Source organism: Podarcis pityusensis (genome assembly GCF_964106645.2).
Source record: "Podarcis pityusensis genome assembly, chromosome: 2".
Classification (NCBI taxonomy): Eukaryota; Metazoa; Chordata; class Lepidosauria; order Squamata; family Lacertidae; genus Podarcis; species Podarcis pityusensis.
The window spans coordinates 49,451,863-49,467,693 of record NC_138029.1 but is presented as its reverse complement, the minus strand read 5'-3'; the positions used below and the strand labels follow the sequence as shown (position 1 = coordinate 49,467,693).

At 39.1% G+C, this 15,831-nt stretch overlaps 1 protein-coding gene across 2 annotated transcripts in view; it reads left to right on the top strand.

Annotated features, from left to right (window-relative positions):
• The window catches only part of SLIT3 (slit guidance ligand 3), a 415,965-nt gene that overhangs the window by 43,176 nt on the left and 356,958 nt on the right, over positions 1–15,831 (top strand). For both annotated transcript variants that reach the window (XM_080995211.1, XM_080995210.1), the window contains exon 4: positions 2,530–2,601. In XM_080995211.1, the coding sequence (XP_080851337.1) occupies positions 2,530–2,601 (72 nt within the window). The remainder of the gene's footprint in view (positions 1–2,529; positions 2,602–15,831) is intronic.

The following is a 15,831-nucleotide window of genomic DNA, read 5'->3' as shown; positions in this document are numbered from 1 at the left end:
AAACAGATTCCAGGGAGGAAGAAAATTTAAGTATATATTTTAAGTATTGTTTTCACATTTCACTCAGGCCATGTATAAGACAATATAATCCTTTCTTGTGTATATAGAGAGAAAGATGTCCCAAGGGAAAGGAACGCAGTATCTTATTACAACCTGTAGTCTACTTTGGGAAGAGGAAGAAAGGGTCAGGTGGATCAGGAATTCACCCATGGTCCCTTAACCATGCAGGACTCTGTCTTGTAGTGGCCAGCCAATGTTATCGGCTCCTTTCTACTTCATCTGAGCCTTGTTTCCATATTCAAACACTTCCTCTCCTCTTATAGAATGGGAGCTGGGTTCACAACTGTTTTTATTCAGGTAGTTAGCCGTGTTGGTCTGATGCAGTTGAAATAAAAAAAAAAATTGTCCAGTAGACCAACTAAGGTGCTACTGGACAATTTTTTTATTTATTTCAACTGTTTTTTATGTTTTCCTTCAGTGCCTATGTTCAATAAACCATGTGTTAAATTCAGAGTAGCACTAAACAGATTGCATTCATTGCTTTTCCTTTCAGAACTTAGTGAAATAAAAATTTTCCTTGTTCAGAAAACTTTATTGAAAATGTTGTCTATAAACATATTTTGCATAAAGAATTCAGATATAAACAGATGTAGTCCAGTATATTTTTATTTTGCTCACATTAATAGTACAGTGGTGCCTCTGGATATGAACGGGATCCTTTCCGGAGCCCTGTTCGCATCCTGAAGCAAACGCAACCCACATCCATGGGTCGCGATTGGCCACTTCCGCGCATGCGTGTGACATCATTTTGACCGTCTGCGCGAGCGGCGAAACCCGGAAGGAACACGTTCCGTTACTTCCAAGTTGCCGCGGAGCACAACCTGAAAGCACTCAACCTGAAGCAACTTCAGCCCGAGGTATGACTGTAATCTAGTACTTTTTCTAAGCAATAGCTAGCAATTTATACAAAATAATATACAAAATAACTAGCTAATGTACCAAATGGTTGGAGTTGGATGGTTCATTTTACACACTAATTATGTTATTAGCTAAATTCACACATTAACTGTAACATATATAGAAAAAAATGCAGCTGTCTCAAATAAACTTGATTAGCTCATATAACTTGAGCAAAACTAAACAATGACAAAGTTACACCCAAATGTTCCCAATAATAAGTCTCAGCTTTACGTCTAAAGAAAGCATTGCTGGCCCAGCTGCTAAATTCCACATCTCTTTTGAAAAGCTGGTGGATTAGGAACACAAAATATTATAACATTTTTTTGTTGCTGTTAACGATACTAACACAAACATGGGCTGTCCTTCCTCAATCACACTCCCAGTTTGTTTACTGATACTGTATATTAATGTATTTTGTTTTCTTCTGTTAGATCCTAACAGAAGATTAAGGTTGTGATGTACTTATCTTAGATGAAGTGCCTAGGATAGTGTATAGAATTTATATCTGTGGAATCTTGTTATCGGGGAGAGAACAGTGATGAGGTGATGCTGGTTCCTAGAGCCTCGACTTCCTTAAGGTCCTATGTGTAAAGAGAGAATAATTGTGGCTTTAGTCCTGCTGCATCTGTGGGTTTCAGCAGTTATCTAAGGGCTTAGTATGAGTGATTTTCATAAATCTCAAATCAGTCATAAAAGTGTAACTGGTGTGTTTAAAGAAGCTCTTGGAGTTTGTACAATATTGCTCACTTCTTCTGCATAGGGTTTTTAAATGAACCATAACATAGGAAATTAAAGGCTGAAAAAGAAATAGTTCGGTAATATAACAAAGGAGCAAGAATATAAATGGTATACCTATTTCAGAACCTAGATGCTTAGTGGAAAGAGAAGTGTCTTTTTATACACTATGTGCTATTCTGCCTGCAACTGAATAAATCCGAACTTGAGCATCGTAGCATGCTCTGATGTAACTCCTTGGAAATGGAACAAAAAGGAAAGAAGTGTTTGGAGTAATGGAACAGCACAATGTAATTGTAGGTGAAAACTATATTGCAGATGTGAATACAGTCATAGATACGAACAATGCTGGAATTGGATCCTTCAAGATCTCCAATACATCTTAGCACGGCATAAATGAGGGCATCTTTAAAGTTTCAAAAAAGCAGGGTTTCCATACTTGGAAACCAGTTATAATTAGCAGTGTGTGATCCTGGGTTTGCTTCAAAAGCCATGTGGGTTTTCAAATTTTCCTGTTGAATACACAAAAAACCTGGAGTTTTCAGTTCAACAGGATCCCTCTCTTTGCCCTGTGCCCTCTGTCATATTTTCTTGGGATAGGAGTGTGTCAACAGGCAGAAAAAGGCTTCTTAGACACAAGAGTTAAAATTTGAAAAGAAAGCTTGGGTTCAAGGTTTACTGCAATTGTCCCCCCAAAGATCAGACTCTTAAAAAAACAAACCCTGAAAGATTCTGTGTGTAGAGTACCATTTGTAACTTTTATTGTTCATAACATTTGCTGTCCTGGAAGAGTCTCCAAATAAGCTTTGTTAACTTTGGTCATTCTTTATTTAGGCGGCTGAACAGAAATAAACTACAAGTTCTTCCAGAGCTGCTTTTTCAGAACACGCTGAAACTGACCAGACTGTAAGTATAGTTTTTATTTTTGGCATAGTATAAGTGCTTTGTTTGGTTCTTTAGTCAGCAATTTTGGCTGTGAGGTTTTGGTATGATGCCTTCTTGAAGTGGATTTTGAGATGTGTCTTGGTTTATTGTACAAACTCTTTGCTGAAAAACATATTTGAGTTACAAATTTGAGAAACATTTCCTTCTCCTTTTACTGGTGCTGTAGATTTATTTAGAAATTGAAGGTTGCTGATGTTACAACTCTTTTCAACATATTTTATACAGGAGGAGTCTGAGAAGATGGTAACCACAAAGAGAGTGGTTTTGGTATATTCACGCTGTGATTACAGCTGTGCTGTAATCACTTACGTTTCTTGATGGAAGTATCTCTTATGTCTCTGTGATGATGGTCACTTGTCACGTGTCTTGAAATATTTGCAAGATATGGGTTAACTTGATTTTAAGTGAGAATGGTCAAGCCATTGAATTTGCAGCCTTGAAATGGGAAAAGCAGTGAGGGGCTGGGAAGGAGTGGCGGATTCTTTACCACATGGAAAGCCCTGCTGGCTGCTGCAGGCCACAGGGAATGGAATGGGGAAGGGACGGAACGGGATGGAATGGGATAGGACAGGATGGGATGCACAAATTGTTTTCTTCTACTGGAGCTAGGCCAGCTCCAGACAGGGGGAAGTCCCCCGGGAAATCCATGGGGTTTTTCAAAGCAACCAGGATCCTACCTCTCAGCCTGCCCTTTTTCAGGGTATACACTTTTTCAGGGTATTTTCGCAGGCTACAACTGGTGGTAGCTTCCTGTCCGCTTGAGTGGAGCAGAAGTCTCTCCTGTGGCAGAACAGTCCCACTCCCCACAGCACCCTGGTCAGCAGTGATATACTCTTCTGACAGGGGCTAGTGGAGAGGTGATTGTGCACTATCCTCCCCAGTCATTAGTACTAGGTATGGGGTGGTTAGGATAGATGTGTTGGAACATTTTCTGCCCTCTGCATTCTGAAAGACTTTACTCTGATAGCTCACATACAAAAAGGTTTTTTCTAGGTTTATGAAAAGGTGTGTTTGCAAAAGAATCTCATTCACTATAAAAGCTTAAATTAAAAATGCTGTTGATAATCTGGCAGTCACAGCATATGCATGGCTCTCAGAATATTAATAGACCTAGCAATCAGCCAGCATTCAGCATTCACCTTTTTCCTGCCCTCTGTGCCAGTCAATAAGTTGATCTTTTGTTTCTAGCCAAAGTTAACAATAACAAAGATGATAAAGGTTGTTTGAAAAATGCCAGGTATTTCCTACAAGAAGATAACTTCATTTTCACACAAAAATGTGAAGTTAAGCTTTGCAAATATTTTTACTGTACAAGAATGAAGCACTAAAAGGTAACAACTCTCTTGTCTACTGAGACAAAGTTTCCCTGGATTTTAGTGTCAATTCCTTCGAACATGGGCTTTTCATTACTTATACTTCCAGTAGCTATTTAATTAAGAACTTCAACTTTTCACATGAAGCTGAATGCAAATATGTTGTGCCTTGGTATTTTGTCCAGCAACTTACATAACTATGAGGAAGGTATGCATCCTCTGAAGGTATAAATGAAACAAATAAACCACTTGGACAGCTCTGTAAAAGCCAAAGTTATAAGGAGGCAATCAAATTATAGTATCTTTCAATACAGAATATGTCTGCAACATCTATAATTATTTCTATGGTCCTTTGTAACATCTGTTTGATATTACTGGTAGGAATATACAGGAGAATCAACCTTAAAATGGAATGCAAAGCATCTTGTTAAAGGAGTTTGATGCATGCCTTATTCTATCCTTTCTTGCCAGAGGAGGAGTCTGGAGTTCATACATTGCATGTTTGCTTTTTCTTCCAAGGTCATTTTATTAAAGTTTTATGATACTTTACTTATACTTTCCTGCCCCCAATATAAAAGGCAAAGCATTTTTAAAAGGTCAGGAAGAAGAGGGAGAGGGGAGGGAGATAGAAATGTCTGAATTGAGGTACTTGCAACTGAATCACTTCTGTTTCTATCTATACCACTTCTAGAAAATGATTCTTGAAATAGACATTCAGATCGCTGAATCCACATATAAGTAATAAAGAAGTTAGTGGGCTAGACAGTGTCCATTGTTTAGTTATGTGATCAAAACAAAGTTAACATTTATGATTTCCATCTAACAATGGATATCAAGTTTCATTGATATTTGAAAACCAAAACTTGTACCTTGAACAGTTGAGCCCTGCCAACCATACAACTTGCAGGAAGGCTAGTAAGCTTTTCTCCTTGCACATACTTCGTCTTTGGATAATGCTCAAATTGTTTTTCTGGTTTTTTGGTGGTGATGGTGAGCCATCAACAAGCATCAGTTTGAACTTAACAGTTCCTTCTGTATGACTGCATTAAGTATTAATTACTATACAGTGGTGCCCCGCAAGACGAATGCCTCGCAAGACGAAAAACTCGCTAGATGAAAGGGTTTTTCGTTTTTTGAGCTGCTTCGCAAGACGATTTTCCCTATGGGCTTGCTTCGCAAGACGGAAACGTCTTGCAAGTTTGTTTCCTTTTTCTTAACACCGTTAATACAGTTGCGACTTGACTTCGAGGAGCAACTCATAGAACGCGCTGTGGTAGCCTTTTTTGAGGTTTTTAAAGACTGGTGATTTTTGAAGCTTTTCCAAAACTTTCCCGACACCGTGCTTCGCAAGACGAAAAAAATCGCAAGACGACAAAACTCGCAGAACGAATTAATTTCGTCTTGCGAGGCACCACTGTACCAGGCTAACAGAACATCTGTATATGATGTATTGTTGTTTGTACCAGCACAAGCACAGCAGCAGTGGCAGACTTTGGGCTTTAAAATTCCAGTGGTGCCCTGTACAATGCCAAAGTTCAGTACACACAACTCCTCTCACCTTCCGTTGGTCATCATTTTTGTGACACCCCCTGCAGTGCCCTCTCAGCTTTGTGTCCAATGCGGGTGAACTGGTTGTGCTCCCCTAAATCTGCCTCTGGCAGCAACAAGAAGCTCAGAGGACTTGTGTGAAAGGAGGCAGGATCCTCTGAGGCCTTTACTTGGTTTCCTTACGTTTAGCAGCGTAATACCAGAACTGCTGTGTCAACATCCTTCTTCATCTTGGTTTTGGCCAGGTTATGGGAATTTGACAGAACCTGAATAGTAAAGGATGGCATGAAATTTCTAATCATGATTTAACATGTCATAGTGTTGATGATCCTCTTTTGGTTTGACTAAGGTAGATATCATTTACCTGGGAGTAACCCGCCTAAAGTAGGCTGGATTTACTTTTGGACTAACAAGTCTTCTTTTTTAAGTCACTTGTGCTAGTGACCATTAAGTACATTATTCTGTTATGCCCTCTTACTTACAACCAGTCCAGGAAGTGGTGTTGACTGTCAGCTTCTTCCTCCTCCACCACCTCTTCTTTAGTCTCAGTGTTGTCCTTGTAGAACTCAGCAGGCAGGAGGGTAGAACAAAACTAGAATTAGTTGGTTCTTTCTGTCCTTTGCTCTGGCTCCACGTACTATTTTTCCCTCTGTCTTCCACCTTACTAGTCCCAGTGAACACCAGCCCCCACTCTTCTGTTGTAAGGATTTTTTTGAATTAATTGAGAAGTGCCAGAGGTGCTTTCTTTTATGTGTATGCACAGTTATACAAACAAAAAACAAGAGTGTTATATCTATCATTGGTGTGGTGCTTCTTTTTGCTCCCATGTGGTTCATCTAACTGCTTTGTAATTGTGTCTAGTTTGACATATTCCTGTTGTTATTGTTGGGTTTTGATAACAGTTCACTATGATAGCTCACTGATTATTGTGCAAGACATTTCCCATAGGTTTAAGAATAATTTGGTAGAATGTAGTTGAAGATGGATTAGATTGTAGTTGTGAGATGGGGAAACAAAAGTGAAGTCAAACTTAAGCTGGCGAAGGTGACAGTTTAGGGCAATATTTCCTACACCTTCAATTCTGTTTCAACCTTACGTCTTAAAGTAGGTAGCAATTACTTTAAAACAAACAAAAAAGCCCAATAAAACTAGCAAGATAAAATTGGAAAATTATGTTAAAACTGATTAAAAATTACCCCATAAACCTTCCTTTTAGAAAGCTAGCTCCAAACAAGCCCAAGACCTTCAAACCCAACAAGAGCTAGAAGAGGAATAAATAGACTATGCAGAAAAACAGGAGGTCCTTCCTTTAAATTAGCGGTGAGCTGAAACAGTTAATTTAGTTTTGCTCTTCTTATTTTTTTAAAGAGCATTTCTAATTTCAAACATGCATTTCCAATCAACTGCCCCCTTGAAATGATGTCTATTAAACATTGTCCTGGTTATTAGAAGGAAGTGCACAAAAGCCTGTCAAGACTATAATTTGTAAAGGCCCCAGAGAAGTGTAGGAAAGATCTAGCTTCTAGCACCTTGGGAACAAGAAGCTTGTCTCTCCCATAACTTGTCTCTGGAAAGCTCCTTGGCTCAAATGACGCACAGCTTGCACAGAGGCACTTTTACATACCCTGCTATATCTCTCCCCTTTGTATCTACTTTTAACATTACAATAAAGCAAAAAAAGAAATTTCTTCTGAAGCCTAGTTGTGTACTTGCTGTGAACGTGGTGGGACAGGGCTGTTCCTAATATCTGTGCCCTAACAGCTTAGGACTAAATATATAAAAACAGCACCTTGAAGTGTGCCTTGACATTACTTGGGATCTGATACAGACGAGAGCCTTTTTCGCACTGTGCAGTTATTTAGAGAGAGAAAGCTAACCTTGTGAGGCAAGTGCCTTGTGAGAATGTGCCCTTAAATTAAAGGTCCCCTCTCATGTGAGAGCAGGCGCAAGTGGCTCACCTTGTAAACGAGCTCAAATGATTAAGCACTGCCAGGGCAAAATGAACATGACCATATTAAGCAGAGGTTGCTATGGTTTTGGCTCATTCAGGAATTGCGGCTTTACTGTGTACAGATCCCAGCAGGTCTGCTCAGAAGATGGTAAATAATTACAAGGAACACCAGTTCTCCTGGGGGCACTTCAGGTTTGAAAGGATGTTCACTAGGTCAGAGGTGAGAACTACAGACTGCTGAGAGGCTCTTGTACCATTTATCATGCTGGAGCTATTTTTATTGCTTGCATTGCGTGCTGACTCTAAATGGCATAATTTGAACAAAATCATGTCTGGAAAAGTGACTCTGGTTGCAAATCCTTATGGCACCTTTCAGTTCAGTCTACTCCAAGTGAGGCAGAGGGCTCTGTTTATTTTCTTGAAGTATGAAAGGAACGTTAACAAATTATCTGAAATGAGTAGGAAACAAATGAGGGGATGTCAGAAAGTGAATAATCGAGGTTCCATCCTGGATTTCCAGTCTCCCCTGTGTGAAGTTAGCTACTCAAAACTAATATGTGCAGATGTTTCCCTTTTTTTCTAATGTGGCAAAATGGAAAGAGAAGCAACAGTGAATGTAAAGGGATAATCATGAGTTTCAAATAGACTGGTTGATTTTGTTTTGTGTGTGTTTTTTTAAAAAACCAACAACACACCACTGATAACTAGCAAAGATTTTGTTGTATAGGAAATGTCTTCACAACGTTCAGAAAGAGAACTCTTAATTCTCTTAACAGAACAGAACAAAAAATATTTTTTCTCTTTTTGTCTTCTTCTTCTGCCCAATTAGTGGTTAGAATTTTCTTCTGAAAATCATAGACTTAATGTAGATACCAGATTGTGCAGTAACTGAAAGCAAGTGTAAGCTGTTCATAGACTGTAGCACTGGTACAAGGATACTTGGATTTAAATCTCCACACAGACGAATTCATAGACTTGTGTAGCATCAAACACAGGTTTTCCAGTGAACATACACATGTCCATGCACACCAGCCAATCCTGTAACAGGTGTTTTCAAACATCTGTTTGTATGAATACCATTCATTTTTCCATGTGCATTTAAACCAAAAATTAAGTGTGCACTTGTGCATTTGTAATGTGCTCTTCTGTCCTTGGTAGCTAGTCAAAATATGTGTTTGCTATTGACCTAGCCCTTGCTTCTAGGGGCAAGGTAATTCTTTTTTTAAAAAATAAAATAAAATATAAGAAACATGTAATATTCTGAAATATACAACAATGCATGATAATACCAAATCCCAGGTGCAGGTGAGGAGAAGGATTTCCATTTTCCATTTTTTTACATTATTCTGACATTTAGTTCAGTTTTGGGACTGTCCTTAAAAGTAGCAGGAACTTAATTTTGAGGCCATGCTGATCTTTGAAGGTGTTTGAGCGCCTTCAAGTAAGTTCCTGTACTGCTCTCTAGTTCTGAGCATGCTCCTTTCCCTGGAGGCTGGCATGTGCTTTTTTGTGTGTGGGGGGTGGTTGTTTTTTTTGACCTAGTGCTGACTTCAGAGAGGCTCAGAAAATAGTTTCATTGCTTCCTGAATCTCTCAGAGGCTCACTGTGAAGTCTGGGACAGTTCTTGTCTATTTCTGGGCTCTTCGAGACGGGCAGAAGCTCTTGCCAGAATGGTGTTTTTTTTTTAATGGCCTTACCAGTGGTAAGCTGCCCAGAGCATTTATGCACTCTAGGCTAACTACTTATTACTCTAAGAAATATCACTTATTTGTGCTTAGATAAAATTTGATATTCCTATATAGTTGCCTTGAATTTGTTTGAGGGAGGGAAGAAGACACAAATGTAATAAATAATTTGCTAATTGGTAACCTGAACACTAGTTTTCTGGGGTGTGTGTGGATTTTATCTTTCTTTAATAGATTGGCATTTAAATATTACCAGGCATCATTTTGGAAAGTCCTACACACCACCAATACCTATAACCTGAACAAATATTGATCAGTTTTATACAGTCGTGCCTTGGTTCTTGAACGTAATCCATTCTGGAAGTCCGTTTGACTCCCGAAACATTTGAAAACCAAGGAACGTCTTCTGGTTGGCTGCAGGAGCTTCCTGCACTCAAGCGGAAGCAGCGTTGGACATTTGGCTTCTGAAAAACATTCGAAAACCGGAACACTCACTTCTGGGTTTTCAGCGTTTGGGAACCGAAACGTATGAGTACCAAGGCATTCGAGAACCAAGGTACGACTGTATTTTGAAAGTTTCTACAAATATTGGTCAATGGAACATGTACTCAAAACAGTATATAGCCCTAGGTAAAAAACAAAAACAAAACACCATTCTAAGCATGCTGTGAATGGAATGGGGGTGGGGAGTGTACTTCACAAGGGACTTTTCAGAAAAGTGGGGAAACCCGTGTGCCATCTACGTTTCTGTTGCTTCATGTGAATTTTACACTGTAGTTTGTAATACCAGTAATTTGTGTGAGGAAAGGACGTAATCACTTGTGCAAGGGAACTATTCTAGTTCACACCAGTAATATATATATATTTTGTCTGGTATCAGGTTGTTTCCAGGAGGCTCATACTGTAGAATATTTTATTTGAAGTGAATGCAGGGGAAGAAATTTAAAATCATTGATACATGAAAAACTCATACAAATTTCTGCCTGTTTGTTATGATATACATTTGGATGAAAATAGTTGCAAAATACAAATTTAGTACTAAAAATGTAGAAGATAGCCATGCTAGATTGCTTTATAGTATATAGCAAGGAATCTGAAGCTGGCTAAGAAAGCTTCTAGTATATCCAATTTAGTATGTCTGTACTATTTGCAGAGCTTTGCGTGTAAGATGTGAATGAACTTCATAGCCAGATTCAACATAGGCCACAAGAGAGACATCCATCACTGTGACTAGAACCAGCTGAAAGCACAATCTCAGACTGTTGCCTGATAATGGATTTCTTCAAACCAAGGACCTGAAAGCAGTTTAGTTCAGAAACATCCAGAAAATAATTTCTGAAGATAGGAAAAAGGCCTATTTGCAGTTGATGGTGAATTTCCATCTTATACTAGCATGTAAAAAAATATGTGGATAAAAGATGTTTGCTAATCATTTCCTAAAATGTGTTCACTCTAAAATGCTTTTGTTTCTGTCAACAAGTGGAGCATATATATTGTTACTAACTTCAGCCAAAAGAAGTTGAATGTTTCACAGTGGTTAGTACTAGCCATGGTCTGTTGTCTTAACCATTGTTAAGGTGACAGATGTACAATGAAACCATGTTTTACATACTTACTGCACACCTAATTCCACATCCTGATTTGCAAACTAATCCCCTAACCTTCATTTAGGTGATGTAATACTTAGCCATGTGTCAGGGGACTGCCATCGGAACAGGGAAGGGAGGCAGAGGGGCCGTTGGGATACAGGGAACCTCCGAAAATCTTGTGAAGCAGTTCCTCTTCCTGCGGTGGAGAAAGCCACACCTCCAGTGGGGAAGAGGGGAAGGGACCAGAGGATGCTGCTGGGAGCCCCAGCGCCGCACCTTGTCAGTCTGAGGGTGGGGAAAGCCACACCTCCAGGGTAAAGGAGGGGAAAGGGCTAGAGGATGTTGCTAGGAGCCTCAGCACTGCTCCTTGCCAGGCTGGCCAGGAGGGAAACATGCCTCTTCCTTCCCCCACCTTGCACAGAGGGTTAAAACGCAAAGAAGGAAGGAAATGGCTGGGGGTGACTAAGTTCTTATGTTGGGGGAGGACCTGGAAGGGACCACTCCCGGATTCTGCTAGCGATTGAGGCAGACATGAACTTGTGGTTCTGCACTGTAAATAGTTTTGCACCAAATAAAACCTGTAAAAGACAGGTCGGAGTCCTGCCTGGTTACTCACGAGCAACCACCACTGCCATCTGACACAATGGTTAAAGAAAATAAACCATAGATAACATGTGTGCACAAAACCTTAATTTATTGTATAGCCATTTTATATTGCAAATCAGCTGTTCAGATTCCAGATGAATAGGAAACTGCAAAATCATAAGTCTTCTATTGAAATCTAAAGAATAACATAGGGAAGCTAGCTATGCCATTTTAAACAGTTCAGCTATAGCAAGGATTAAGAAAATTGGGAATTCAAGTTCTCACATAAGCAGGCCTTGGGAATCCTGTATTAATGGAGTTGTGAGCTAATTGTTGATTTTCACATGTCCTTCTTATGTATGAATATTTTTGGGATCAAGAAGTAAACGGTCTACCAACTATTATAAGTTTGATGGATGTGTCCATGTGTGCAACTTGTGATTAACAGCATAGCAGGTCAGTTTAGCAGCTGCCTCTTTTCTTATTTATATTAAGCTCCTTATTTGTGGCTTTAAAACACTTCCTAAATCCTCATCCACCCCCATCCTTTTCACAACCCTTGGATAAAACTGAGTACCAGGAACTGAGTGGATCATTTCTCATAGCTAAATCTAGGAAGCATCAACTCAAGTTATTCTTGACTTCAGGGGGATTTGTTTTGACAGAATTTGAGAATACTGTACCTGCATAGTGTTTGCTTGCTCACTGTAGCCCTCTTGAAAATGATTGAGGAGGTAGAACATGGATCTTAACATGAAGTATATAATTGTTTCCTGTTCCTATTTTATCTGTAAGCTGCCTTGAGTCCTGTGTCTGGGAACAAATGCTGAGGAAGAAGTTTGTGTAGCTGAACATTATTATGTCAGTTGCACACTGGTTTATAGGTCAATAAATATACTTGTTGCTACATAAACTGAGTTTGGAATGTATCTGTAATTCTAGAAATGACTGGTCACTTAATTTTGTTTAGGGAAAAATATTCCAATAGGGTGGTTGTGGAAGATGCTGGGTTAATAACTGTGTGTGGGTGTGCATGTATGTATGTATAGATGATAGATAGATATGCTATCTATCTATCTATCTATCTATCTATCTATCTATACCCAAAGAAGGTACAAATATACCCTGATGAAACATCAGTGATTGCTTATTTCCTGAGTAAGTTCACCTTTCTGTGACAGCACATAAGGCTATTTCTAATTGTTCATTCCCCCCTTCTCTTGTACTTCCATGGAAACTTCTGATGATGGAATTAGTACATGCTGTGGTTTTGTGATTGGCTCTTAGGTAACTGATGGGGGGAAATTGTGTGAAACACAATTCAAAAGACTTCCTGGTAGTTGATTGATTAAAGGACTTTGTAGTTGAACTAAATAGGCAAATTTTCATATTAAATATATATTTGCACGCAAAAAAATTAAAACAAAAAACTATGGAATGATCCCCACTACAGCACTGATAAACAAGAGATTGCCAATAAAATTACCATTGAAATGTAAAACTATTTAAATGCTTTAGCTAATGTACCCTACCTCTTGACTTTTTGATTTGGTAGGATCAAGTCTCAGTGTCCTTGTGTTATATGCTTTCTCTTTTTGTCCCATAGATGTGTTTTAAGAGTTTCATTTGGGAACCTTCTTAACAATGTGTGAATGAATTGTTAGATAAAACTGCATAAAGAAAATAAATTATGTCAGAAAGTTAAGTGCCATTTCTGGCATGTGATCTGAGTGCTGCTTAAATGGAACAGACAGCATTTCTTCCAGAGACACTGATCTGCTAATCCTAATTTGACTAATCCAGAGAAATAAAAGGATGGTGTTTTTTTAAACTATTGTGAATTGGTTGTCTGCCAGGGCTCAAATTGAACTGTAAAATCATGGATACCTCATTTATATAAGCAATTGAGGGTTTTATAATAAACATGGGGAAGATGTTATAAGCAATTACATTTTATTTTAAATATAAATATCTTTGTTTCAAGAGTGAGTTTTAAGTGGAATGCCTGTATTTTTATGCATGTTGTGCACTGCTTTGGGGGTTCTGGTTGGAAAGCCCCAAAGAGATCTTAATAAATAAATAACATTTTCATCATAAACAGTGGTAGATTTATAGGTATGCACAGTATATGCAGAATTAGGGTCCCATGTGGCTGATGGCACCCAAGTTGTTAGTAAACATTGTTAATTGACAGGCTACTTTTGAAACATGATTACAAATAATGACATGCTATTGTTGATTTATAGTATTTTAGTTTGTTGTATTGTTTCCTCTCCTCGTTTCTCCTTCTCCCCAGTGAAAGTCAGTGGAGGCTGATCCATCCAGAAAACCAGGACTTAGGCCTACCAAGTGAATTGTGAAGGAATTTGTAAAAAAGTTTCCTTCAAAATCTGAAAGCCACACTATTTTCCTCCCAACACATCCTGCAACAATCCATTTCAATGTAGAGAGAGTCCTAGATACTTTTCTGTCAGTCTCCTATTGTCTGACCAGTCAGTTCTCTGTGCTACTCAGTCTTGGTCCAAATGTAATGCTATGTCTCGGAGTTACCACCCATCTGTTTCGGGAACTGGATGGGACGGGACATTGCAATATTAAATCTGTATGTTAATGGCTCTCCTGGGTCTTATCCCTGCTTGTGCAGTTTTTCCTTCGCCCCTGTTGTCCTGATGGCAATCCAGCCACATTAGCGGATCTATTCTGGTAGATCCAGGAGCCAGTACATCTGTTCTGAACATGCTCAGAGTTGTTTCCTTGAGTTCAAGGTCCAACCATATTGTCTGCTTTTTTTATTAATACTTTCTCTATTGTGTGAGTGAACTCCACTGGACCCACTGTAAGAAGTATATCATGATCTCCTGATTCTCAGACCTAACTTCAGGCAAGACATGGCTCAGGTGAAGCTGAGGCAAGAGGTTGGGGGATAACAGAAGCCCACAACCAGTTTTAAGAGAGATCCAGTTTGGTTTGCTCAGAGCAAGGAGTAACTGAGATGCGGGAGCCATTATAGAATGAGAGATTATTGCCCTTCCCACTCTGGCTTGTTGGTTGTAGTTCTGATTTCCCTGTTGGTCACAGCTGGATGTTCACGCACCATCTGAATCCTTCTCTCACAATATCCTGGTGCTTGGTATCAGGACTCAGGATTAGATACAGGTTCTCTGCCTCTTATGGGTTTGCACCATAACAAATGCATCATGAAGACTATCATATACACTATCAAATGAAACCTAAAGGTCGGTGATTACCTGGGGGAGATGACCTTCTCAGCTGTGGTATGCTATTTTTGAAAATCTCTCACCCAGGAGGCTCACCTGATGCCTACTTTGCTATCCTTTTGGTGCTTGCAAAGATCTTCTTGAATTCTCTCAGGCCTTTTAAGTGTTAATAATGTGATGATTTGACTGTTGCAGCTTTGTGCACAGCTTTAACTTTTTAATCATCATCGTTTTACTGCTGTATTTTATTTTTTAATTGTATAATTTTACTCATTGTTGGAAACTGCCCTGCAAGTATATTGAAGGGTAGTATAGAGATTGACATAACTGAATAAATAAAAAAATAAATAATAAAATAGGGGCTTCTCTACATGTTCTTATTGTAGTAGGGGTGTCCCATTGTTAGGTTGGAATTTCCAGCAGTAAATACACCAATGTGGACATCATACCTGTGTACACACACATATCTTCCAGCACTAGGACTTGAGCTTCAGCTTAATTCTCAAATGCTTGTGCTCCTTCCTATTTGTCTGCTTTTGGTGGGATAGTTTCTCTCCTGATCAAAGTCACGTAATGATACTAGGCCGCAGTGGACATGGAGAAATAGCTGAGTTGTCCCACAGCATCTCTTAGCAAGGTTGGAGTGTGCAGCACAGGGAGTGTCTAGTGGACAAGTGCCATGATTGACAATCAGGAATACAGCAAATAGCTTTGGCATGGCTTGGTAACTGAATCAGACAAGGTAAGCAGCAGGAGAATTTCAGCTATGTCGTGGGAAATGGCCTTGGCTAGTTCTCTGATTAGCAGTGGAGTGCAAATCTCCTGGGTCACTGCCAGGGTTCAGGAGAGCAAAGCACTGCTGGGATGTCAAATTGCTGCCATATTTCATTCACAGGGGGGGGAAAAGAGTTGACTGTTTGATTACAGCTTATTGATGTTAGGGGCATGCCATCATTACAGCACTCTTAAAGCATTCACAGAAATTACTGGAAAGCTGTGAGCAAATAAGTACATTTCCATTTGACAGAAGAAGAAAAAACAACAACTTTGCCTTATTTTATTCAAATATTGTTTTAATGGGCATTGCTTTAGAATCTTAGAGCAGTGGGAACAATACGAGCATTAGTTTGAAAGACAAAATCTTGGCTAAGAGCTGTGAGGTGCCTTCAGAGGATACAGAATAGTTCTTAACATCCATCTTTTCATTATCATAAATCATCTGCATTGTGGGCATGATAAGAGAAACTGGCAATTAGACTAATCTATTGTAATATTTATTATTACAATTATGAAACCACATAA